The 27,747-nt window shown below is 40.2% G+C and overlaps 1 protein-coding gene across 1 annotated transcript; it reads right to left on the reverse strand.

Annotated features, from left to right (window-relative positions):
* Positions 1 to 803: 803 nt before the first annotated feature.
* FOXL2 (forkhead box L2) lies at positions 804 to 27,382 on the reverse strand. The gene is made up of 5 exons (XM_026668947.2): positions 25,356 to 27,382; positions 5,338 to 5,408; positions 4,439 to 4,542; positions 2,039 to 2,251; positions 804 to 1,124 (listed from the first exon to the last, which is right to left on the reverse strand). Exon 1 carries the CDS (start codon positions 27,087 to 27,089, stop codon positions 25,932 to 25,934), a length of 1,158 nt encoding a protein of 385 aa, XP_026524732.2. The 5' UTR covers positions 27,090 to 27,382; the 3' UTR covers positions 804 to 1,124; positions 2,039 to 2,251; positions 4,439 to 4,542; positions 5,338 to 5,408; positions 25,356 to 25,931.
* Positions 27,383 to 27,747: the final 365 nt, after the last annotated feature.

Raw genomic sequence — 27,747 nt, forward strand, 5'->3', positions numbered from 1 at the left:
TCCTGAACTCAGTGATCATGTTGATGTAAATAAAAAGAATGGATGTACCATATAATATATACAGGAGATCCAAACAAATGCAGCCAAACAGCAAAATACTATTAAAAGAAAAAAGAAAAGAGAAACAAAAACTCATTAACCTTTTTAAAAAAATTTAGAAACAAAAATACCATTTTTGGAGTAACAATAGCCGGATTTCAGTGAATGAAAACTTTACACATTTTCCTGTTTTAGTGGGATGTACAATAAACAAAACTGACCCTCCACTCTCTTTTCATTGAGGTCAGGGTGAAATCCAGAGCATGGACTAAAAATTACTTCTCTAACACGTTAAGCACAAGAATTTCAGGAAACTTGCTAGCTCAGAAATTGACAGTGGTAAAGGAAAGGTATTCAGCACCTTGAATGAAGTTTTGGACTTTGGATTTCCTTTGTTCATTAAGCTTGAAAAGTAAAAAGAGAGGATGTGACTGTAGATCTAGGAAATCTGAGAATTATTTTAATGCCCTGCTTATGAAAGAATTTCCTGATATATTGCATTTCTTTAATATATTCAGACAAATTTCATTAACAATTTCGCATTGGATGTATGATATTGCAATTAGGCTAAAATATAGTTGGACTGTTTGTGATTTAATGCATTGCTGAAAATGAATCATTATCTTAGCATCTTGTAGAAATTAGTCATTGCTTCATGACATGATATTTTATTTAACCTATATTTAAAGCATCTGTAGTATATTGATTCATTCATTTGTTCATTCATTCAGTTCTTTATTTCAATTTCAAATACATGACTCTGGCTAGTCAGTTAAAATAAAAAGAATACGAAATAAAAGCATATAAAAACTTTAAAACCATATACCATAATTGGCAGCCAAGATACAGAGGCAGTCAACAACATTCAATATAGTCATTGCACTCATTCTACTGCATATCCAGATCTCCAAGACTGATGACAAGGCTTTATGAAAATTCAGTAGGGTCAAAGCCAATCTGATCTCCAGAGAGATAATATTCCAAAGGGCAACACCATCAGAAAGGTGGAAAAGGCTCTCTTCTTAGTTCTTGCCAAACACCATTCCATAGTAGATAGGACGCAGAGTATGCGTCTCCTGCCAAACCTAATGGGATGAGCAGAGGTATTATTATTACCTTTCTTGTCAGAGTACAACATGTGTACAATGAGATTGGCTGTGCCTCCCTTTGTGCACTTCCCCCTCCCCCCACACACAACTCACAATGAGGACAGAAGTCCCTAATCCAGTCCCAATCTTATTACACTATGTGACATTGTTGCACAATGCACCAGCCCCACAAGTCTGTTATACTATGTTGACATGAAGTTATTTTCTGTTCAGAAGTCTGACAGCCCATGGGTAGAAACTGTTTTTCAGCTGCTGGTGCAGCTAGCTATGCTAGGTAACTGGAGAAATACAGTCCATCACAGTCCACAGTCCATCACAGGCCCATAGTATGAACATGCACAACAAAGAATTCCATAAAGGCCAGGAGCTGAATCCTGTTCCCACAATAGTCAATTGGATTAAGATGGGCAGCTATGGAAACAGAATAAATAAATAAATCCAGGTGGATCCTTGAATTGCACATAGATTCAGTTTGCATTAGTGATATACTATCCAGGATGAGATATGACAAGTCCCCAGAATTGGTGGGAGGTGGGGAGAGAAGGGTAGTGGAGCAACTCCAAAACCTCTTAGCCTTGCTAGGACTGAACTGAAGCCTACTGAATTCCTTCGCAACTTCACTGCATCCAAACACAGAGATTTGGACTTCCCCGGCAACACATGATTTGGCAAGGACAGAGATATAAAGTTGGATATCATCAGTACATTGTTATTGGATAGCCATGCTCAGAATTTTCATATAGATTAAAGAGGAGTGGAGAGAACACTGAACCATGCGGGACCCTGCAAATCAAGGGCTGAGGGTGAACCCCTTGCCCCTGAAAAATACTAACTGATCAACACCAGCCCTGGAGAAAGAAAGGAAACCAGCACAATACAGCGCAACTCACTCCAATCTTCAATCAATCTAGAAGGATATCATGGTTGATGTTATCAAAAGCCATCAAGAGGAAAGATGGATGGCCATCCACTCATACCAGAGGTCATCCAAAAATGTGACCAGTCCCATTTACACCTGAAATTATATTGAAAGGGATTCAGATAACCCACTTCTTCCAGGATTCTCTGAAGCTGTTGCACAATCACCTTCTCAACAATCTTCCCTAAAAAGGAATTGGACAAACATTGTCTAGTATGATTAGGCCCAGCAGTAGGACATCCTCTTCTCAGGAAAGAATTCACTACCACCAAAGCCAGTTACATATCACCTTTTAATCACATTACCTTGGCCTTAGTCATCCAGGAAGGGCATGGATCTAACATACAGGTGGCCAAACTTATGTTTGTGAGAACTCTGTCTATTTCATCAGGCCCAAATGGTTCAATCTTCTCCCAGATAACTACACTTGATTGCACCTAGTCATTTCCATATGAATTGTACCAAGGCTGGCATCTAACTAAATTTTGCCTGATGGATGCCAAGCACATTTCTCTATGTAACCGGAACCTGCTATATCCAAGAGGACCTGCTGGATAGCTATCCCTGGGCACAATAAGAAGAGGGGGCAAATACTGATGTTTCACAGCCCTTACCACCACAAGGTAGACCCTAACTCATGTTTTGTCGGGTTTTCTGTTTGTCAACATTCTGAGGCACTCTTGGTGTCTCATCATTCATTTCCTCTCTCTCGACCAAGGAGAGAGAGGATCCACTGGAAGAGAAAGGCTGACTTCTTGTTACAGGCAGCTTCAACCGGGTTGTGCAATTGGAAGTATCAGAACCCAACAGGGCCCATTAATCCATATGCCTTTAAATGCTTGGATCCCTCTGTCTGATACATTTACATAAATAACAGATTTTTTTTATCATGACACACTTTATCCCTTGTCTCTCCCGTGTCTTTACCTCTTCCACGGATGTTTCTGTTTACCATTTTGTATGAATCTGGCCAAGTATACAATCCAATTGAATAATTGGATCAGATGACAGGTTATCCATTTAGTTCCATTGCAGATTTCTATCATTCTAGGTAGACATACTAAGGGTGCCAATAGAAGAGGGCTTTGGAACAGATGTTAAGAGCTCCAATCAACAGAATAAATGGTCCTTTAAGCAGAAATATAATATACTTTGAAGCAAATGAAATGTTATATTTCTCTGTTTAAAAAATCAGGATTTTCAGTATCTCAAACAGCAAATAAATTGCTATCTTTCTAAACAGACCACAGTGATGTCTATTATCTTTTCTGCATGACTGTGACTGTTGTGGAATAATATATATTAAAATTTAATTTCTGTGTTAGCTATTATCAATGACCACACTTGGAAGCATGGTCTCTGTGACCTATGTTTGTTCTAATTACATACTACTTTTTGTCAATGTGAAAGGAATGTATTGCCCAGGTAGTGTGCCTGACAGGAAAATGGAGTGAATTATTACAAGTTATACATAAATAACAAGCTGAAGCAAGAAGGTTGATTTATATATCTTGGCAGAATTTCAAAAAAAGAATGCAGTAATATTAAAATGGAGGTGACATGATGTGTTGCTAGGAACGTTTGTCAAAAAGGCTAGTACAGGTAGCCTTCAACTTAGGACCATAATTGGGCCCCAAATTTTTGTTGCTAAGTGAGACATTTTTAAGTGAATTTTGTCCCATTTTACAACCTTTCTTGCCACAGTTGTTAACTGAATCACTGCAATTGTTAAGTTAGTAACACAGTTGGTTAAGTGAATCTGGCTTTCCCATTGTCTTTGCTTGTCAAAAGATCACAAAAGGTGATCATATGACCCTGGGACACCTCAATTGTCATAAATATGAATCAACTGCCAAACATTTGAATTTTGATCACGTGACATAGGGATGCTGCAATGGTCGTAAGTGTGAAAAAGGGTCACAAGTCACTTTTTTCAGTGCTGTTGTAACGGTGAAGAGTCAATAAATGAACTGTTGTAAGTTGAGTACTATATGTACTGTATATAGGAGTGTGCTTCTGCCCATACTGTTTTGTAGAAGTGAGATTTGAGTGTGTCAGAATAAACATACATTGACAGGAGGACCAATGACCAGTTTCCTGGACTGTGTACAGTTCCATTAGCAAATAGAGTTAAAACAAACCCATGTAATACAATTAAAAACAACAGAATATAGATAAAAATCAACAACAAAATATCACAAATCTTGTGACCACACAGTATTTAATAACTATGAACTGGTTCCCTAAAATGCCTGAAGAAATAAAAACATATTTATCAGGTGATTTTCTGGGACAACATTTCACACATAAGGAAAGAGTTTATAGTGGAGGCTCTTTAGAATTAGATGATAATGTGCATTAATTCATTTACCTTGAACTTCCTTGCAGACTCCTTTTTTTAAATGGCATGTCTTCCTGCTGTTTCTTCTGAATTCCCAATCTCAAGACTTCTTAACTCTAATAACAGGCCTGGCACTAAAAATTTGAGGTGGAAGATAATTATCTTTAAACAAACAATTGCAGATTGATGTCAGACAAATGGATTCAAAGGACAGAAAATCCTCCAGGTGTGCATGTTTCAAAAGGGTCACCCTTGGTTAAATTCAGAACAAATGACAGGTATTATGTGGTAAGAAAATCCAAGCAAAACAACATGCAGAGTCTGGCAGATAGTCTAACAAAAATATTTTTGATGGTATGTGCAACAAATGGGAGCCATCTGCATCCCAGGCAACTGCCAATCCTTTGCCTACCAATGCATTTCTGTGTTGAGAGGACAAAGTTCATCTATTGATAGTTGCCTTTTATAGACAAAGATCTGTATCTTTGTTCATAAAATGATTATAAATAAAACGTCGAAGCCCACATAGTGGTAATGTGCATCCTGTGTAAAACGGTCCAAAAGCAAAACAGTTTTAAATTCAAAACTGAAGTATCTGTTTAATGTTCAATTTTTATTTTGAATCAGATAGTTCAGAACTACATTTTCTTCTTTCACCCAGAACAATGTTCCGTGATCTAGATATTAATCCTTGTTTCAAACACAAATGTACACTAAAAGGAAAACAATTATACTGTTTATGTATAACATTATACTACATAAACAAGCAACTGTACAATAAACTAATATTAATATCAAGAAACAAAGCAACAGGCGACTTCTCAAAATAATTCATGGCAAGTTTAGAATGCAAAAAGATTGCAATATCTCATTTATGCTCTCTGGTTTTACGAAACAAATAATCTTAGGGCTATAAAAAAAACACTTACCTTTATAAATTGAGATATTTATGCAGTGCCTTTTGTTGAATTATATTTAAAAAATATTTTTCTTCAACTGGCTTTGTGAGGAGAGAAGTTGAAAAAGGAAATAACCATTAATGCTGAAAGATAATATTAAAAACACAAGGCATAGCAAAAACAACTTTCATGTTTTGAAAAATCATGTGAAACTTAAGAAGCAATATGAATTATCCAGTTCTAACAAACAATCTGTAAGATATTATTCATTGCATAAAACATGTGGCTTTCCACCTGATATCTGATTTCTTAATTTCATCTTTTAAGTATACTAAATTTTGTGATAGTTCTGTGTTTCTGTAACCATAATATCATCCCATTGACCTTATTTTAATTCATTATCATAACTTCTTCCTTGACTTTAATGACAAAAAGCAGATTTTAAAAATTTAAAAGATATTAAAATATGTTTAAAACTTCCAAGCAGATCTAACCTAGTTAAGGAGCAATCATTCCTTGAAATCTTACTAAAAATATTACTAAATATTTTGTGTTTTTATTAGCTATTTTTTGTCTGCCATTTCAGTATTTGCTTATACCAATTTTGAAGTAATGCATTGATTGGCAATTTTCTAGTTCTTGGTCAGCTAGAAATATTGTAAAGAAAAGCTTTAAAGTTTATGTTCTAGTTTCCACCTCTGTACGTAGATGCTGTCCTCTGAAATTTTCATTCTTTATGATGTCTTTGTTGGATTGAAAGAAAAGAGAACTGTCTTAAAGCACTCCAAAATGTCGGAATGTAGATCCTTAGAAACTGTAATTGGCCCCCTCCCCAATTCTGTGGACGTCAGAAAAGGTGATAAGACATCTTTCAAAATTGGCATTTAAATTTATTTCTATTGTTTGAATGTAGTTTGTCCAACTTGGTGCCTTGATATTGAAAAATAACAGTTCCAACCTATCAGGAGGAAACCTGTTGGCAAAATATGTTCTATAGCGTGAGAATCCTAACCTATGTCTGTGATCAGGGGTAGGATGCTACCAGTTCTGCCCGGTTCTATAGAGCTGGTAGCTCTGAAGAGCAGCAGACACTGAACCAGTTCTGTGTTTGCTGCTGTTTGGCCCACCCGCCCGCCTGGGCTCTTACCTGTCCTTTATTTCCTGCTTTTTCAACCTTAGCTGCTTTGCACGGCACAGCTGAGGTTGAAAAAGCAGGGGGAAAAATGCTTTTTCAAATGCTGTGCTCACTTGCTTTTCAGCTGTCTGGGCGGCACAGCCTAAGGTTGTTTTACACACGCGCACAGCAAAACATAGTCACTGAACCAGTGGTAACACTGGTTGAATCCCACCTGTCTGTGATGCCTAAATTTAGTATATCTAAAACATTTACTCATGCACGTTTCAAATACAAAGAACATGGTTTCAACTGAATGAATAGGTGTGATAACCTTGGTCAGGATATGGCCTACTAACTAAAATGTTTAGAGAATCACAAAAAATAGTAACAGTATGTTGCAGTTTCTTTTTTAGTCTTATATCAGATTTAGGTAGTAAACCTGTTTTCCCTCCCATCTCCAGATGTGTTGAACTGCAAATTGCATACTCCTTTGCTGCGTGAAGAATTGTGAGATTTGAAGTCTAAGACACCTGAACGACATGCAATAAACCATTTCTTTTAACAAAGAGGAATTTCTGGAGCTGGAGTTTGCATTATATTGGCCAGGGTTGCCAAACCCATGTCCTGTGGGCCAGATGCATCACATGCTGACTATGCCCACTCCAGTTTAGTGAAGGGGGAAAAAGTCATGATACATCGTGTGATGACAACCTGATGCCACAAGTTTGATACCCCTGATATTTTAGGCAGCTAATTATTTTTTGGTGTCTTCAAGTGAGTATTAACTCCTGGTGACTCCTTGCACATGTCCCTGCATTTTTTTTTTTTTTTGGCAAGATTTCAGAAGTGGTTTGCTATTGCATGCTAGGGCTGAAAGAAAGTCACTGGCCCAAGATCACACAGCTTCATGCCTAAAGCAGGACCAAAACTCACAATCTCTTGGTTTCTAACCCAATATCTTAATACTACACCAAAATGGCACTCTGGTATTCTGCTAGGATATTTATTTTATAATATTTATAACCTGATCAAATCAAGCAAAAGTTTAAATTGGCTTTTTTTTTTTTGAGAGAGAGAGAGAGACACAGACAGACAGACAGATAGACAGACAGAGACAGAGACAGAGACAGAGATACAACCCCAGTCATTTCCTGATTAATTATTTTAACAGAAGAACATTCACAATTAGAAAATGATGGTGTTGCATGATTAGTGGAAATTGTTTTTAAAGTTTTACTATCAATGTGCCATTTAAAAGAATTATAATAGAAGACTGGTGCCACTTTTTTCCTGGATCAGATAATCAAAATCTTGTGCCACCTTTAAGGTAAATAAGTTAACTTAAGCATAAACTTTCATTGGGATCTGATCAGAGACATGTTGCATAATCCTGAGCTCAAATTATTTTTCTTTTTCATTTAGTTAATTTGTATGTCACCCAAATCCCAATGATATTGGGTAACACACAGGTAAAAAGATATTTTTAAAAAATACAGTAACAAACAAAAAATACAGGTAGCAAAGATGACAGAAGCTTGATCCACAGTCAAAGGGGGCTGGGCTACAAAAAATAATTACATACTAATATACCGTATAATCATATTAATTCCAAGATCTCAGATTAATCATACTAGCATTCTCCTGCCAATTTTCTAATCTCCATCACTTTCAGAATATATTTCAGGAAGTATTATTAATGTTCATAAGCTTGTTAAGATCCATTTGGAGAACTGAATTCAGGAGCTTTAATGGTGAAATTAACATAACATAAGATACCATCAACTTGCTGCATTATGCATAATACATAACATTTGATCAAAACCTTTATTATTACAGCACATAGGCCAGAGAACACAACAACAAAAATACATAACTATATAATTAACAAAACCAAATAATAAAATTACATAAAATATAGTAATAACACAGATAACAGTAGCAACTGCCAAAATTTGTACTAATTTTCACATTGTAGAACAGATAGAGCAAACGGTGGCACAATGTCAGGTTCCTGCTCAGATAGACATGGTGACTGGGAGAATTGTGGAAGTTGAAACCCACACATCTTAAAGTTGCTAAGTTTAATAATGCACATTGCTGTAATGAGAATAACAAAGGAATTTGTCACTTAGGATTCCATACAACCATAAATGATGCTGAACTTGAACGGTGTTTTTTTTTTTTTTTTTTTACCATCCCCGCAGAACTGCTTGCTTTTCTACTGCTCACACAGGTAGTGCTTCCAACTTGACCAAGATGAAGTCTGACAACATTTTAAAATTAGAATGGTGGAGAGAGAATTTAATGGCTCAAGTCTATTTGAGAAAAATTCATAACAACAGCAACTATAACAACAGTCCCATTACTAAGTGGACATTGGAAATAAAATCTGCTTTAATTTAATTGGCAGGCAGTAAAAATGTTTTTTTCAGAGAGCACCAGTTTGGTGTAGTAATTAAGGCAGCAGGCTGGAAATCTGGAGACCACTTAGTCCCCCACTTGGGCGCAAAGTCAGCTGGGCCAGTCACTTGTTCTCTGCCGAAGAAAAGAGTCAATGGCAAACCACATCTAAAAAAACCCTGCCAAAAAAACCGCAGGGTCTTGTCCAGACAGTCTCTGAAAAATCTGACACAATTGAACAAAATTAGTTTTATTTTCAGAGAAGTGAAGCATAGGACTTACTTCTTTAAAGCTTCAACTCCAGGAACCCTTACTTCAGAATAGGTCTTACTGAATTCAGCTGTACTTACTTCGCCCTGAATCTAAACGGGTGGGATTCATTTGCATGAAAGACCCAAAGGAGAAAAAAATACGCAGTGGGGCTAATCAGTCATTTTCTGCCGAAACCAATTTGATTCCGGATTCAAAAGCTTTGTCATAGGCAAGTCTGGATGAATTCAAGGGGGTTCTATTTCGCGCATAAAAGCCGGTTTAGGGTTCTATAAGACTTCAATCCCACACAAGGATCCTTTATTCTTCGGGAGGGGGGAGGAGAAGGAAGATCGATGGGTTCAGCATGTGAAACTGCCTCCAAAGGTGGGAATAATTAGCCAGCCCGGGTGGCTGAAAATAAAACCAAAGCGCAGCCCTTTCCAATGCCCCGCATTAGTTGTGGTTTCTTTTAACGGGAGTGGGAATTCAGATGAACCTTCGTTGAATTGTTCCATTGGCCAGTCCGAGGACCGGCTCGGATGATCTAATGCCAGCAGCCCTTTGTCTCCAAGGTCCAGCCTTAAAGGGATGTGTGGGGCGGGGTTGTCACTTCTAATTTAATCTCAATGTAATACTATATGTCTCCCCGCCACCTGAGCGCTGCCGAGTGGGAAGGGCAAACCTCGACAACCACGAGTCCGCCAGCAGTATGTTTATAGCCCGAGGCTTTTACCTCTGGTCCTCAGCGAAGAAGGCCGTTTCTTAAAAGCGGTCTCGAGGCCAAGGAGCTGCGAAATCCAATCCCAAGCGCAAAGCGCGGGAGAGGAGACTTTTAACTGAAGTGCAAGAAAGCCATTCTCCGTTTAAACGCATTTCTTTTGCTCTGGTGACCAGTAGAATAGGAATAGAATAGAATAGAATAGAATAGAATAGAATAGAATAGAATAGAATAGAATAGAATTCTTTTATTGGCCAAGTGTGATTGGATACACAAGGAATTTGTTTTGGTGCAAATGCTCTCAGTATACATAAAAGAAAAGATAAATTCGTCAAGAATCATAAGGTACAACACTTAATAATAGTCATAGGGTACAATAAGCAATCAAATCATACTAGGAAACAGTCAATAAAAATCATTAGGATACAAGCAACAAGGTTACAGTCATACAGTCATAAGCTGGAGGAAATGGGTGAAAGGAAGGAGGGGAGGATTAATAGGAATAGTGGAATAATAATAATAATGCAGACTTAGTAAATAGTTTGACAGTATTGAGGGAATTATTTGTTTAGCAGAGTGATGGTGTTCAGGGAAAAAAATTGTCCTTGTGTCTAGTTGTTCTGGTGTGCAGTGCTCTACAACGTCATTTTGAGAGTAAGAGTTGAAACAGTTTGTGTCTGTAGGGATGTGAGGGATCTATAAATATTTTCACAGCCCTCTTTTTGACTCGTGCAGTATACAGGTCTTCAATGGAAGGCAGGTGGGTAGTAGTTGTTTTTTCTGCAGTCCTAATTATCCTCTGAAGTCTGTGTCTGTCCTGTTGCGTTGCAGAACCAAACCAGACAGTTATAGAGGTGCAGATGACAGACTCAATAATTCCTCTGTAGAACTGTATCAGCAACTCCTTGGGCAGTTTTTTTTTTTTTTTTACGGAGACAAGGAAGATGATTGCGGTTGGTGCAGAAGAAAGAGGAATATACCTTCGTTCTCAGATGTCTATGGAGATTCTCAGTCATCTGGGTCATGGCTGTCCTAAAAATGCTTTTTCAAGCTGGACTTTCTGGTTTTTTTTTGTTTTTTTTGAAGACGTTTCGCTTCTTATTCAAGCGAAACATCTTCAAAGAAAAAGCCAGAAAGTCCAGCTGCCTCTTGAAAAAGCATCCTTGGGACTTTGTTCTCAGACCACCATATCTGCTGCTATTCACCAGTACAGATATCAGAAAGGAAGGTATAATTTCCATGGGGAAAATTAGATATAAAGATGGGGGTGGAAAGAACACTGGATGACACAATAGACTGGTCCATGGTTAACAGAATTAACTCAATTGTTTGGCACAATGCAATGAACTGTAAAAGACATCTACAAAGACTAGCCAAGACTTCTTTGGTATGTATCAAGTTTACTGTGCTCTGATGATGTAGCACCTGGATGTCTAATTGACCTAATTTCAGTCATGTGAATGCAGCCAGTGAGCCACAAGCCAACTTTCTGTGGGCTTCTAGTTTTGTGTGTAGTAGGCTTTATTGCACTGGCAGACATAAGGGGCAATTCTTCCTCTCAAATGAAGAGGGGAGGATAGTCCATAGGCATGGTCTGAAAAAAATCAATATGATGGCCACAGCAGAATCTGTGCTTAAAGGTCCACCTATTTTCATAAGCATTGGTTGTGGCCACCATCTTGATTTTTTTTTAACTGCATCCCTGGGTGGGAGAAAGGTAGTAGTATCATGATAAAGACTAGGAAAGTAAGGAAAGGTTAGATCATGGCTACTAAATTAAAGCACTCTTTTCTTAGAAAGGAGGCGAAAGACTATCAAAATAATTTGATGTTTCAGCAAGATGTCTCCTTCCAGCCCTCTCTGATGGACTGCTCAATTATGTGCAATCAATCAATTTTTGATTCCTAGAAACCACATAGATTTTTCTCTGAACATGGGTGTAGAAATTTTGCTGCCACTGTCTTCCAGCTGCTGCTTCGTCTGCTTTTTGTACCATTTTACTTGCAAAGAGCTGGGGATGTGGAAAAAGAGAAACATTTGAACACCCCTGTGCAGCTTTTCAGCTCATCGTTACAAAGTTAAGAGTCCAACTGAGTGACCTGGAAATTTTAAGCAGAGGTGAAATGTTCAGCCAATACATCTACATTTGGATTTAGTTTAAACTGAAATAGGCGACTTCAGGCGTGGGATACGACAGGGTTAACTACTGGTTCAGGATTTACGAGCTTCCCTGCAGGCTGCGAGCCACACACCTGTAAATCGTCATCGGCATGCTGTGTGCAGAGAAGCAGCCTTTGAAACAGCCCTCTTTTCCTGCTTTTTTAACTGCAGCTGTGCCTCGTTCGGCAGCTGAAGTTGAAAAATCAGGAAATAAAGATCAGGTAAGAGCCCAGGTGGGTGGGTGGGCAAAAACATCAGCAGACATAGAACTGGTTCTATGTCTGCTGCTCTTCAGAGCTACCGGTTCTACAGAGATGGACAGAACTGGTAGAAACCCACCCCTGGGCGACTTGTTCAATGCACCAGAATTTTACAAAAATACTGCCTTAAAAAATATGATGACTCCTCTTTCTCCATGGATATCTTTACTTTCAGGTTTGCTAAATGGGCTGTAGGATTCCAGATTAAGTAGAAAATACATTCACAATGGAAATCAATGGTAGTCACTCCTTAAAGACCTTTGAACAATTAAAGTGATATTAAGTGGTTGGGCAGTATCCAACATGCTTCAACATGCTCTGTGGAGCAACATCAAGATATTTTTGGACTGTTTTGACATTCTGGTATCAAGATGCAATATGATGTTCACTGAACATAATCCCTACTAAATTCAATGGGCTTTCTGTGTAGAGATATCCGGCACTGTAAAATTAAATTCCAATCAACTCAGTTGCTATACATCCTCCTAGAAATAGACACTTTGTGGCATCATAGCTCTAACTCCTCAGTTGTGCAAGGAGGGCACTCTGCTCAGGAATCTCAGAAGTACTTGGGTTAAAGATTACTAATGTTTTGCAGTTGCACAGAACTACAATCTAACCAACCATATTTTAGCCTCTCCTTTATACAAATCCAGTATATGTTGTAAGAGGAGGAGAGCCACGTTTATTTATTTATTTATTTGATTTATATGGCTGCCTATTCGTCCATGGCGACTCAAGGCGGCTTACACAACATAAAATCATATTTAAAATAAAAAATAAAAATAAAAACAATAAGAACTAACAAAAAGAATCAAATAAATTAGTAAAGTACAATACAACAAAATTTGGGGGGAAAAAACTCTATAGTAACTGAGAATTGGAATGTTTTCAAATTAACACATTTTATTGTTTTTGCTCACAAAAATGTATACCTTTGAATAAAATATGTTACTCTGAAATGGTGCTACTACACTCTTTTTTATTTTTAATCCAGTCTTTGTGTGTAGGTAATAGTCTAGTGACTCATATGAATCCAAGAAATTGAGTTTAATCAAGTAAACCATGGTTCAGTTAATTATGGGCAAGTGTTTTGTGAAAAACAGCCACTAACCTTAGATTCCTGCTGGACTTTTAATAGGAGCCTTATTTCTGAGGAGATTTTCTTGAAAAGAAATGTTTACACACCAGAAGAAAATCTTGCAAAATTTTAATTTGATGGACTACAATTTCCGTAACTACAAACAAGAACTTACATAGAATTAGCTACTTGCCCTACTATTACATTTGCTGGCGTATTCAGCTTTGTTTCAAGAGACCCAAATGAATAACTGAAAATACAAGCAAGGTGTAATTCACTCCTGCTGGCTGCAGATTCAACAGTGAGGTCTCAATTCCCAGAGTCTGGAAAGTGGATACAAGCTTTGGCAAATGCATTGGCCTTGGTGGGTCAAGTAGCAGCATGTCTGTGTCCCAAAGTCATGAATGTCTGTGAAACCAAGAATCAGAATATGTTATCAATGCTACCTCATGCCCAAGTTAACTCCGAGAAGGGCCCTGCTCCACTCCAAGATCTGCTCTTCTGAACCCATGTGGGATTCCTTCATATTAAGATGCACTGGGGGCAATGTTTCTTTTTGCTGTTTCTTCATTTGCTTCTTGTACAAAATAAGAGCAAGTTGTGTCTAATCCTAAAGGAGGTTACTTAGTTGGCAATTTTGTATTGTATCCTTAAACTTAAGAGTGAGGACATCCCACTGGTATAGTAAGATTTACTTCTTGGCAAGTATATAGACTGTGCTGTTAGCTTAGGACCTAATTCAAAAATCTCATTAACTATTAGTTAATCATGATTTACTGAATACACCTTGATTGGCTAATACCACAATACCATAAGCAATTTTCTGGGCTTTTTTGAACTATGAGTATAGAAACTCTTTCGAACTATATGCTAGCATAAACTGTAGTTGGGGTTATAGGTAAAGTGCATACCTAACAATCATGACTTAATGTGATGTATAAATCAAGTGGGAAAGAGCCAGTTAATCCCTTGGAGCCCTCAGGTAGCTATCTGACCTGCTTGACATTCAGACCTGCCATTACATCATCAGCAATGCCCAAGGAGAGGACATTTTGCTTTTCAATGCCAGAAAAATTATGCTGTCCTAAAAATTTAGTCACCTGAAAGTCAGCCTGCTATACATATGGATTTCTCCTGTATGATTTACTTGGAAGAAAATATTTCTCAATTCACTGCCTTGCAACATTCCATTGTTTGGATTTCAGTCAATAAAACTTGGGGAAGGGTGACCTTTTTTTTTTTTTTACCCATTTCCATACCTGTAAGCTGATCCCCCCCCCCCCCAAACTGGAAATAAGCAAAGCATTTTTACACATCTATACATTTTCCAAGAAGATTCATCTGCAGCTAGTTTTATTACCACATCCCAGAAATAATTGCCTTGCTTGCAAATTTGCCCTTCCCCTCCAAATATGATACAGTTGTTCTATTTTTGCATCGGTAATCTCACATGTTTCAAAGGAAGTAACTAGGCAAAGATTATGCAGCGACCTGATTGGGACCAGCTGAAAGCCACCTTGGACACATTTTGGAGCAATAGAAAGCCTTTTCCTGATCCACCCATCAGGTTTTAATAATAATTTTTTAAAATGCCTCAAACTGACTACTACAATTGGTCTTTCTTGACTTCATCAGTTCTGGCTCCATGACAGAAAAGATGGATAAACAAAACAGTTGCAGATAATTTAAATATAAAAGGAGTTCATATTATTGGTGCAATGAGTGGTAATAGGTTTGTCATTTGATCTGCAATGTGTGGCAGACCTCATGCAAGGACATCAGACAAGAGCAAAGATGGGCCCCATTTCCACAGGTCATTATCCATTGTGTATCACCCACCTTTTCTTCACAGGAGAGAGCAGTGGCTGCCTGGCACCAGACCTGGTTGTGAAAGGTTGGACTGACTGTGCCTGATACGAAGTGGATGGGAACCAGTTCTTTCTGTGAAAATGGCTTCATTTCTCAAATAGAAATGTGAAACAAGGAACTGCCTTCTGACAATGCTAAGCCATGATGGTTTCTTTGGCTTTGGCTTAGCATTCATTGTATAAACTCAGCCATTGTGGTTTGTAAATAATGATTTTTAGCTTAGTATATTGTGTCAATTATGGAGAAAACACAAAACATTTTTTTTGCTTTAAACTCGGAACAAAACAATCCCATCTGCAATCCCATCTCCAAGGCCAAGGGCTTCCTCAAAGTATAGATTTATTAGGCATGCCATATTGGCACATCTGGTAAAAAGCTGACTCTGAAGACCCTGGGTTTTCCCCACCCAATTCAAAATCCAAAGTTCTTTCTCTCCCACCCACCCCATTACATACAACCATTACATGCCCCAATCAGGTCTCTCTCCCCATCCTGAAATCTCCCATTCACACACCTCCAGGTGCTGATGAGAATGTCCTTGATTCCCAGAAGAAAGAATGTTATTTTGGCTACATACTTCCCCACTTATCTCTATTCCCCCCTCCCTCTTCCACAGCTCCATCCAGCCTAGATGTGGCAACCCTGAAGATGCTCAAAGATGGCTCCAAGGTTGACAACAGAGAGAGAGAGAGAGAGAGAGAGAGAGAGAGAGAGAGAGACAGAGACAGAGACAGAGCGAGAGAGCGAGCACCTTTGGATGGATGGATAGTATTAGGCATATACTAGAACTCTCTAGAAACAATTATGTCAATTACAAAGTTATGGAATGTAATGTCTAATTTATTGGGGAAAAGGGAATTCATCAGAAAAGGAAAAAAGGGGGTGGTTCACATGCCAAATTGACTTTATGGGGAAACCCAACTTTACAAATCAGAAAAATATATTAGTTTTTATAGATATTTGTTATCAATAAATCAATTTGATATTCAGATGCTAAGAAATGAGTGGAATTAAGAATTAGAAGTTCCTATATTGCCTGGACAATAAGAGAGGGCCCTAAGTTCTGTAATAAGAATGTCAGTGTATTTCAAATTGCAACTTATACAATAAAAAATAATGTTTAGAGTTTGTATTGGACTCAATTAGGTTTGTGTTGAAAAGGATTGTCCAAAGTAGCATATTATTGGAGATATAATAAGGATAGGGCTTCTTTAAAATTTTGAAAACAGGCATGTTTTGTGTCATGCTCTGATCATTCAGTGCTCAGAGCATTCAACAATCAGAAAATGTAGAAATCAAAATAGTTTGCTCATCCTTAATGTGTAAACAAATGACTGAAAGATGTGTGAAACTAGTCAAGTTTCAGACATCACACCAAACATAATGCAAGTTTGATTTGGATTTGGCATGGTATTGAGTTTTGGACAAGAGAAGTTACAACTCAACCTCTAGGGTTTGCAAATCCCTCAGATTTTGAGATTACACCCTTAGCTTCACCATCAGAAGCGCCTGTCTTTGCTCCTCTGTTAGAAAACATGATAGGCAGCCAGTCCATGAGCTTGGTTGTTTTCTATGTTGCACTATTGGCAACCGAAGATTTAGTGGTAACTGCAAACCAGGATGCCAGTTCTGATCAATGGCACCACAAGTCGTCATTTTGTGGGCTTAGTGTATTTGTAACTTTAGCCTTAATGGTTTGTAAAGGATAAAATATGCTTAGTGTGATGGGCAAACCCTGACAATGTTATGGAGAATTAGTGGGTAACTTTGTCATTTTATCTCAGCCCAACCTTCCTTACAGGGTGGGCTTTGGGAGCAGGGGGAGAAATAGGAACACTTCACAAGCTACTCTGAATCCCTGAGTGAGCTGTAATATAAAGTATATCAATAAATAATTTTGAAATAATTAGGTTTAGGACAAAAGATGATCAGATAGTGACATTAGTCCACTTTTAATTACCTTCAGGTCTGTTCTGAAGTTCCAGCTAGCAGCTAATCCAGGCCCTTCTTTGGTTTTAGCAAACAGACCACTTGGATAGTGGTGGCTATTTGTGTACAGAAGAATGTCACAGTGTGACCTGAGTCTTGGGGGGGGAAGAGGAAGCCACCGCAAAGCTTCCATTAAATAATAAACAATTCTGTGAATTGAAAGCATCTGATGCCCTGTCCCCTCACAGCGCTATCAGGAGGAAACAATTGGGCAGTTTGCTCATCAGCACTGGAGGAGATAATTTTACTTTTCAAAGGAAATGAAGGTTTCCAGCTTTCTCTCTGTGTTCATTACTGTGTTCATACACAAAACTGATAATTCCTACATGTAGATATTCTCTTAAAAATATACTTCTAGGAAAACATAACCTTTTTTAATTAACAGGAAATCTGTTAAATCTGCTCAGATGTTTCCCTGAATTAAATAGAATCTACCCATAGGTAAGTATGCAAAGGTTTGTAAATCAAAATCATATGCTTTTATCTGTTTAGTAAGTACTACTTAAGTGTGTACAAAACTGCATTCTAAATCATTCAAAGGCAGCTAAGAAATCAGTTGGTTTTAACTTCAGTTGCATTCATTAATGTCTATCTTTGTCATTAATTCACTGAGAGTTTGAGCCATAAATTACCACAAACAAATATATTGGTGGATTTGAAACTGATTCAGGCTGCCATCCTGTGGGCAGACGTAAATTAAATAGAAAACTTCGGAGTAAAAATGCCTGATAGAAATGCTGTTGGTCTATGCTACCTTTTCTGAAAAGCATAATCCTAAAGCAGTTTTAAGGAGGATTTCTGTTCCACTAGAATGTACTCAACTATCCTTTTAATGTCATTGACACTGGAATTCTTTTTTTTTCAAACAGTAATTGTGAAGGATCAACTGGTTTGAGATTAAAAGCAGAAAAAGACAGTTGAGCTGGTTGATCCTATGCTTGCCACATTCTAAATATATCAGTGCATAAGCAAATCTATAAAAAGATGTCTTCCCACGTTTCAATCAGACCTAAATATATAAGGCTATAAGCAAGAAATGGAACCAGGCATGGATCCCGAGGGGAGTCCAATTTTAGTGATAGTCCCCAATTAATGGTTTCTAGCTAGTTTCTCTTGGATACAGTAAATTGAAAAGCTCCTTCTAGGTAAAAGGGCAAAGCAGCGCTCTGACTTCTTTTGCCTGAATCTTAAATATAAATTACAACCCTCAGAAATAAAATACAGGGGAAAAGAGTCCTGCCCCAACTAGGTGCTATCTACCCCTCATAATAAATAAACACATTCTGCAATTCCATTAACACTTACTTAGAAATAATCTACAGAGACCCCCATCATAATTATTCTGGGGTAAACATAAATAGGTCTGACTTTAGTTCCAAGAATTTCTTTCTGTTCTTTCAGTTCTATTCTAATATTGAAGGAAAATTGAAAAATCATGCAAGGTCCGGAACTACCAATTATGACTGGTTTACACTAGAAAACATGGCTAAGACTGTTCAACAGTGATAAGAGGATAAATGTCAGAGGATAAATATATTGAATTAAATCACAGCATGTCTTTTCACAATCCAACTGGTAGCCAGCATCAACTCCCCATATTCTCCCTTAAACTGGGACCCCAAAATGGGTTGAAAGTATGTTTCCCTGATTACTGGTATGTTGCCTGGGGATTTGGGAAATTTACACCCATCTGATATGAAGATCCTAAGTTGGGGATCTTTCTATGTGGTAGCTAGGAGTTGGAAACAATTTGGAGGCACTTAATTTAGTAAGGGAAGGCTGCCATGCAGTGTCTTACAATATATAAATATGTAATGTATAGGTGGGATTACTCTTTTCTTATGAAAAAGTCAGCCTTCTTTATTTCATTTTTCTTGAAAAAAGTGTAATCTTGTATTTAAGATCCCAAATTACAATCTTAAACTGGCTTGAATTCAATAGTTTTAGGCAAGCACAACTTTGGTTTGATAACTCCTGTATTTGGAGAATCATAAGGACAAGCACCTCCAAAGTTCTCAAGTGTTATTTTCCCCATGGGACAGTGAAGCAACCTGGCACTGGTTTGGAAATGCCAAATCAGCCCTCAACAAGTACTTAAAAACAGGAGTCCAGCATCATCCCATGAAGATTTATTCAGAACTAAATCCCACTAAATTTAATGATTAATTCCTGCGTTAAGAAAACAACAGCACCTGGGGAAAATTTTGGGGGAATAAACCCCAAGAACCATAGTGGGAGATTCTGTTGAGCAAACCTGCACAGGATGAGGCAGCTACAATCTTTGGTTGATTGTGTCCAGCAATCAGAGCCCACTTTAAAGGGGCATTACCTGCATGTGCCCCTATGCCAATTGATTTCCAAATGGCCATTTGCTTGCACAAATCTAATAGGCGAAGCTGTTTCTAATATATACTGTGTTTAAAAGCAGACAAGAGGGTGGTGGAGATTTTATCATTTTAACAAATGTATAGGCTTCCTCTCTTTTATTCTTTTATTTGTAAAGTAGTGAGGTTCCAGTCCTGCCAAGTTCATTTTAGTAAGATTTGAATAGCTGACTAAATTCCTTTCAAGGGGGTCCTTTCCCCATCCATCCATTCCCCAGCTATTATTAGATTAAGTGTGCTTTATAATAGTTGTTATATAAAATATAAGTTTATACTGAACACCATATGCATTTAGTTGGAGAAAACCTCTTGAATTTAATAGGACTTTACAGAAACAAGGATAGTTTTCTAAATATCTACATGGAACAATTGCACAGATTAAAAGAGGGACAAGATAGAAGTTCATATTCTAACGAAACTAAGAACACAACACAAACTGATTTAACTTGGAGCCGTTTAATCATGGATTTTAATTTTCTTGGATTTCAGTCATTCTTAGGTTCGATTTAAAAACGATTTTTCCATAGAATTGTCTCTTCGTTTTTTTTCAACCCCCATCGGAACACAAATCTCTAGCAACGTGAATGACACTTCTTTATGGAGAGAGAGACCGAGACCGAGAGAGAGAGAGGATGCAAAGTCAAAGGAAGAACTGGGTAATGAGAAAATCGATTAAATGGTACAATCGGAGAGAAGAGTCCGATTCCCGAAGTCATAAAAGGGCAAAAGCTTCTTGATTTTCCAAAATATAAGGGAGAAGCCGCTCCTTAGAAAGTCCTGCTGACTTTTCCTGAGCATTCCCTCTCCCGCCTCCAAGATCGGATCCCCACCATTTCAGGGTCTTCCTAAAGGCTCGACTAAAGGAGAGAAGAGTCTTCCCCGCGTTTTCCACCCGGACTAAAAGTTGCCCTTCTTACCGCTCCAGCGCACAAGCTCTGAGCTACCGCCGTTCATGGTTTTCGAACCGCGTGGGTGGTTTTGTTTTTTGTTTTGCTTGGGATTTGTTTCTTAAAACCTGGGTTTTAGGATTTCTGTCTGTAGGATTTTCACGGGGGGGAGGGGGAACCGAGCAGAAGCATTTCAACTGAAACGGCTTGAAAGTTTATTTTGTGTGTATATGAAAAAGATATTGCTCATTCACCCATTTTAGGATTTACTGTCGCGACTTGTCCCAACATACGCAGCCATCTTTTTATATTGTATATGCCTAGGATCCTGCTACCCGATATCTTTAACGTCTGCCTAGTTGTCGCTTGCTTTGTTAAGAAAAGTATAGCGGCCGCGACAAAATAGATTGCACCACCAACTTACCTTGAATTTTTATTTGCTTTCGCAGAGTTCAAATAACGCGCGAGTTTGTAATCTCAATTAATGGGAGACAATGTGCGGTGTAGATACTTTTTCACACTGCCCCTAGTCCACCCTATTAGGGCTTGAGGGAGTGGATGACTCAAAATGTTAGGTAATGTCTGTTGCTCTACAATTTGGTACTTTGCTCCCCAAAGTACCGAACTGAATTCAATGGACCTTACTACTAATACAGGATGGCCAGACTTAGTACAAAAGAAAATTCTGGAATATCGGAAACCATGCACCCTTTTCTCTGTTATTTACTCAGCTATGGGACAGAAAAACAGAACCGTAGGATTTCAATATTTCTCTTCAGTTTGATTTAGGAAATATAGTCCTAAATCCTGGTTTGATGAGGGGGAAGAGGCCAGCGGACTCTTCCCGTCTATTATATTGACTATGGAAATGTAAACTGCACTGGGAGTTAAAAGATCTAATAGGCTAAGCTGTGATGATTTCTGCTCCTTCTCCAACTCCTAGAGAATTGACTTGGAGAGAAGGACAAACACAACCCCTTTAAAACGACCATGGAAGCGCTCTCCCACTAGCAGACGGCAGGCAGTGAACGCATCCTCAGTCCTCCTCACAGTCCTATTCCGCGAGAGCTCCACTAAGGCGCATTGCCTCGGGACCTTTTCCCACCCGCCCTGAAAGTCTCTGGAGGTGGATCGGGACCCGCGCAGCGTGCCAGAAGTTGGACTCGGTTCTCCCTGCCCCTTGAATCGGTCCTATTGAACTTTTAAGGTCTGGGCGAGTGGCATAGCTCTTCCTTTCACACCAGAAAACCAGTTCTCCTTCAGAAATGATGCTCCCCTCTTCCCACGGTCGATCGATCAACAGTTGCCACATGCGGGACTAGTTGTCTCCATCTTTCTCCGACCGTTTACTTAGACCGCAATGAAATGATTACTAAACGATTTTTTTTCAGAAAGCTAGCCGGGCTGGCTTCTTCCCCAGCGCTCTCCACAGGCGGTTCCGAAGAAAGCTGTGTGCGGACCGCAGCACTAACCAGAAGAGGTTCGGCCCTCTTCCAAGGTCCCTTCCCTCCCGGCTCCGAGGTTTTGGGAGGATTGAGTGCCTTCCTGGCCAAGGGCACCGGGTTTGCTCAGTTGGAGACTTAACCCGGCTATCTCCTTTGGCATGAGTGGAGAGGGGGCCTTCGGCTTTTCCCGTCGATTAAACCGAGGGAGAGAAAGGGACAGAAAATTAAATGTAGCCTTTCCAGATGACGTTAATAACTTCCGTCCGGTAAAAATCAACCACCAGTGCCTCCTGTACTTGGGAGCCTCTCCCCTACCCTCATTTAGACTATATTAGACATTAGGTAGATATTATAAAAATTATATATTAGACATTGGGCAATTACACATTAGGCAAATACAAGACTAGCTAAGTGCGCCTTCATTCCTTGGGCATCCTATAATGCGGGGGTGGGTGGGGGAGGCTGAGTTCACATAGCACTGTAAATCATAATCTATGCTTTAATAAAACACAATAAAGGTCAAGTAAAAAAGTAATTAAGTCTCAGAGTGTTTAGCGAGGACAGGTAGGACAAAGGTGAAACTACTCCGTTAAAAGATAACATTAGAAATATGCGCCAAAAAGCACTGTCCAAGAGTTTCATTTATATAAGTTGCTTCTTATGGAAACATAAGACTAAAATCTACAAGGTGCCACACGCAAACACTGTTGGAAAGAATGCAATAGACTTAGAGCACAATTCCTTCCCCCCTTCCCCAAACATCTACTTTGTAGCATTGCCAAAAGGGAATAATTCAAAATATAGCTCTTCCTATGTAGAATTAGAGAGGAGATAAGCCCACCCTTTCTCATATAATTTATCTCCAAATAAAGTAGCAGCTTGGTAAATAAATCCAACTGAATCCATTGGAATTTATTTCTAAAAAAATGAGCTGCTTTTGGGATGGGCTGCAAATATTCTTATCAGTCATTTGATATTATACATGAATAGCGCACAAAACTTACATAATAAAGTTAGTTTTGGGAATGGTCTTACTCTCTGACATAAAAAGAATATGTTCACCAGCTATTTTTCACACTTATATTTTACAGACCTTTGACCTATACTTTTTGTGATATAGGTAAAAGATGTTGTAATCATACATATATTACAAGAAAAGAAAGAAAAAGATAAGGCTATAATAAAAGGGCCACTAGGTATCTTTTTCCAACATATGCTCACTATTAAAGAAAAATCCATCTGGATTTGCAAATGAAGATCTTCACAAGCAAGGACTGCTTTTTTGCATGGCTTAAAACAACTTAGAAGTGATAATTATTTTTTCAAGCCTGATATTAACAGCACTTTCAAACCAGATCACAATCTTCTGAAGTTAGATCCTCCCAGGTATCCTTTAAATGAGATGTACTTCCTCACAAACACTGGTAGAAAGAGTCTGTCTTAATGCAAGCAAAGGACCCTAAAAAGCTTCACACATCAGATGTATTGCTGAGTAAATGTAATTAAGACCACTGGACCCTAAGTATTCCTGGCCTACTAATCATGACATGGAAACAAAAAAAATTATTTCAGAGGGATTTACCTATTAGTAATATTCCAAACACAAATGCTTTAGATCCAGCCATTTAAAGAAGGCTTTTTAACACAATTCATATAAATAACATTGCTAGCTGGGGCAGTGATTTCAATAATATTTTCAGACGATTATAGTTATTATTATTACTATTATAACTGAGGTTTATGTATCTTTCTTTTTGTTTTGAATGATCACCAAATTCCAGGCATGAAAGTGGAAAATAATATAAGTAAAATTCTAAACTTTCTGTTCAAGTCTATGTTAGCAGCTTTTGAGGCAAATTACTCACTTTCAGAAAGTAATGACATTTAAAAAGATTTGCAGTATTTGACAAATAGTGGAACAAAAGAAAATCAAACATAAAAGAGAAAAAAAAACATTTTATTGGAGACTATACAAAGGGATATACAATAAAAGTGCTAGTTATTCTAAAAAAAGTTGGTCCCAGAAAGGCACAATACCAAAGAGCTTGCTTACAAAAGTATTTAAGCAAACTGCTATGACTCCCCCCTTTCCCCATTAATACATTTTCTGTTCACCTTCTTTTTCAAGGTCAAATAGTGAAACTTTATTTCACAAAAGAAGAGAAAAGCAGAGGACCACCCATGAAAATTGATTTACAGGCAAATAATTTCAGTTTAAAAAAGATAAAAAATATGTAGAGGCTAGGATAAGTGTGTGTGTGTGTGTGTGTGTGTATAAAACAGCATCATTGCAAAAAAACAGTCTCCATTTTTACTACTATTCATAATAATAGAGAATAGCTTTGTTTTATCCAAATAATTTTAGTATAAAGTTTATACAGTATAAACTTACTTTATCTTGAGAAAATACTATTTTCTTTTTGTAAAAAAAATACATATACATATACAATTGTTTTAAAGTTGTTCTTATAATTCCTTCGCCCTTCAAATCAACTTGACTACAAGTCGCCCCAACAAGGAGCATTTCTGGTAAAATACAGTGCCCAAATAAGTACTTTTTTGGACAGTGATATTAAGATTTGAAGAAGTGCATTGTCCCCCTCCTCCATCATTGGGGTCACAGTGGACAAGCCTATGCCAATAGAAAGGCAAAGTGAAAGTTTACTGCTTTCCATTATTTGTATTAGCCAATCTGTTCAGAATGCAGGCATTTCTAATATCCCACCTTCTAGATTTCAAACAGTTATCTCCAGTAATTATCCATTGTAATCAGATTAATCCCATTTATGCAAACCTCTTCCCCTCTCAACTTTAAACATCCCTAAACTTGTTCAAACTCAAGTATTCAAGTGCCCAAATTAACATGTACCGAGCCAGGAAACAAGTTTTGAAACCGACTGTAAACCACAGTACAGTGGAATGAAAGTCTAAATGTTTCATGAAATTTATATTCACAAAAATGTATTTATAATCTTTGCCATTCTTGGAAACAATTTTTGAAAAAAAAGTCCTAATACATTTAATGTGTTGTATATTTTTTAGAACAGAGAAATCATGTAACCATTAGATGCAATTCTAAGGATTGTGAATTGTGTCAAAGTTATTCCTGCTTAAATCCAAATGTAAATCTTTCTGATTTAAACACAACTCCAAATTGTTAAACTAAGAGGCCCGATTCAATAGGATTTACAGTCATGCCACCCTTGATAAACTGAAGTTCAAACACAATTTAATATATTTATTCCGAATAAACAAACGTGGCCTTTACTGGTTTTAAAGCTTGGTGGTTTAACTGTTCTGAGCAGGAGATTAAGTTGTTGATTTGACACGTCTCATCTGTAGCGTAATTTCGTAATTCTTGTTTACCCAAATATGATCCCCCCCCCGATTTTCTTTGATTTGAATTTTAACCCCGTTTAAACTCACAAGCAAAGCAAATGCCTCTGCAATTAAGACCCACGTTTCGATCTTAAAAACGTTACTTACTACCAACTCTCCCTGCTTCTGCAAAGTAAGTTCGGGGTGACCACGCAAACGACATCTTCTTCTACAGTCTTGATCCGTGTTGTATCGCCAGTGTTATTTATAAAGCAACTAAAAAAAAAAAAAATCCGGAGGCGACGTTAGCTTTAGCTTTATTAGGGCTTGTACTAGGGAGATTGAGAAGAACTCTGCGTTGTCTAACCCTCCCCTCTAAAAACTAGTGACCGAGAAGAGGATTTACATCCCAAAGCCGAGCTAATCGAAGCAGAGGAGGAGGAGGAGGTGGTGTTGGTAGGAAAAGTCTTCGGGCGCGCCGCGCTCGCCTTCACCTGCAGCCGGAGAAGAGGAGCCGGAGATCTGCAAGAGACACAAGAGCTTTTTGGGGGGGCGGGGGGGAGGGGGTGTTCTTTGTCTGCTGAAAGTGACTGCATGCACCAGGCATCGGGGGTGGGGAGGAAAACGACCAGGAAAGGCGATCCAAGCTTTTCTTCAGGAAACACCTCTTTGCGTCTGAGCCTGGGAAGGGCCGGTGGGCTGCGGGGCGTCCCCTGGCCAGAGACGCGGCTCTCGTCCGCCTCCTCAGAGGTCTATCCGGGGGTGCAAGGCGCTGTGTTTGCTCTCGTGGTCCCAGTACGAACAGTGCATCATGGTCAGCTCGGGCGGCTGGCGCGCGCAGGCGAACTGCAGGCCGGCGGCTCCGTTGGGCGCCGCTTGAGGGGAAGGATTTCCCGCCGAGGCGGCAGCTGCCGCGGCCGCGGCCGCCGCTACTGCGGCCGCGCCCAGCTGCTGGGCCGTGTGGTGGTGGTGGTGGGCGTGCGGGTGGTGGTGGTGGTGGGCGTGCGGGTGGTGGTGGGCATGGTGGTGGCCCATGCCGTTGTACGAGTTCACCATGGCGGGAAGGCGCGAGTAAGGGCCGTAGGCTGAGGCAGCGCCGGCGGGCCCGGCCGAGAGTCCCATTCCCTTCACGGCGCTGATAGGACTGCCGCCGTTGCCACCGGGGCTGCCGCCGCCGCCGCCTCCCTCCACAGACGCCATTTGACAGGCCCCGTAGGAAGCGGCCGAGGGCGCCTGAGGCGGCGGCGGCGCGGGCTGCGCCAAGGACCAGGAAGCGGCGGCGTTGAGGAAAGGCGCCTGCAGGTACTTGGCGGGTGGCGCCGTGAGGTAACCGTAGCCGGCCGCCTCCGCCGCGGCCCCGAACAGGCTCTTGCCCGGCTGGAAGTGGCCTGTGGGCGGGCGGAAGGGCCTCTTCATGCGGCGGCGGCGGCGGTAGTTGCCCTTCTCGAACATGTCCTCGCAGGCCGGGTCGAGCGTCCAGTAGTTGCCTTTGCGCTCTCCGCCGCCCTCTCGCGGCACTTTGATGAAGCACTCGTTGAGGCTGAGGTTGTGGCGGATGCTGTTCTGCCAGCCCTTCTTGTTCTTCTCGTAGAAGGGGAACTTGCTGATGATGTACTGGTAGATGCCGGACAGAGTCAGGCGCTTCTCGGCGCTCTCGCGGATGGCCATGGCGATCAGCGCCACGTAGGAGTAGGGCGGCTTCTGCGTCGGGTCGCTCTTCTCCGCCGCCGCCGCCGCCGCCGCCGCTGCCGTCGCGGTTCCGATGGACGCCGCCGCCGCTGCTTTGCTGGAAGCCGGGCTCAGTTCGCCTTTGGCCGCCGCTTCTCCGCCCGGCTCCTTGGCCCTGTGCAGAAGGGCCACCGTGTCCTCGGGCGGGGGCTCCTGGAAGCTGGTGGTCATCATGGCCCACCACCACCACCACCACCACCTGCTGCCGCGGCTTCGCTCGGAAGGTGACGGCTCCGGCGGCGGCTTAACGGGGGACAGCTCTCCGCCGCGCCAAACCTCGGCGGCGGCACCCCCAGGATCTCGCAGGGAAGATCTGGTCCAGCGGCCAATCCCGCCTGCTGGTTTTAAGTTCGCTTGTGCCTTTGGTGGGCTCCGGCGTCCTCCGCCTTCCCGTCTCTGTTTTCAAGCGGCGGCCAGCGCAGCGTCTTCTTCTGATCCGCGGGCTCCGGTGTCTACTCCCTGCTCTTCTGGAGTAGCTCTTTTCTGATTTGTATGGGCTCCGGCGAGTTCCGCTTTCGTCAGGATGCTTCTCCCCCCCCCACCGCGTCCCCCACCCCTCCTCAGTCTTGGGAGCCAGCTGGGCACGGGCGAGTTCATGGCAAAGTCACATTGCACGAGAAGGACACCCCAACCAGGAAATCGTATGCGTAAGCCAAGGGTGGGGGTCCTGGAGCGGAGGGAAGTGTGGGGGGTGGGGTGGCAAACGCGCGCACACACATGCACGCACAAATCAGGGGGAAAGCGGCATCTTTTTGCCAATGCGGCTGATGCAGGAGGCAGTTTAGGCGGAAAATTGTTGGGGGGGAGAGGAGGAATAAAAGGAAAATCTTCC

The sequence above is a fragment of the Notechis scutatus genome, chromosome 4, assembly GCF_049901735.1.
Source record: "Notechis scutatus isolate UNSWTSFEM ecotype Mainland chromosome 4, rNotScu1.2, whole genome shotgun sequence".
In the NCBI taxonomy this organism is placed as follows: domain Eukaryota; kingdom Metazoa; phylum Chordata; class Lepidosauria; order Squamata; family Elapidae; genus Notechis; species Notechis scutatus.

What these genes read in the sequence shown, in the direction of transcription:
- FOXL2 (XM_026668947.2), bottom strand. Translation starts at nt 27,089, where the DNA reads ATGATGACCACCAGCTTCCAGGAGCCCCCGCCCGAGGACACGGTGGCC.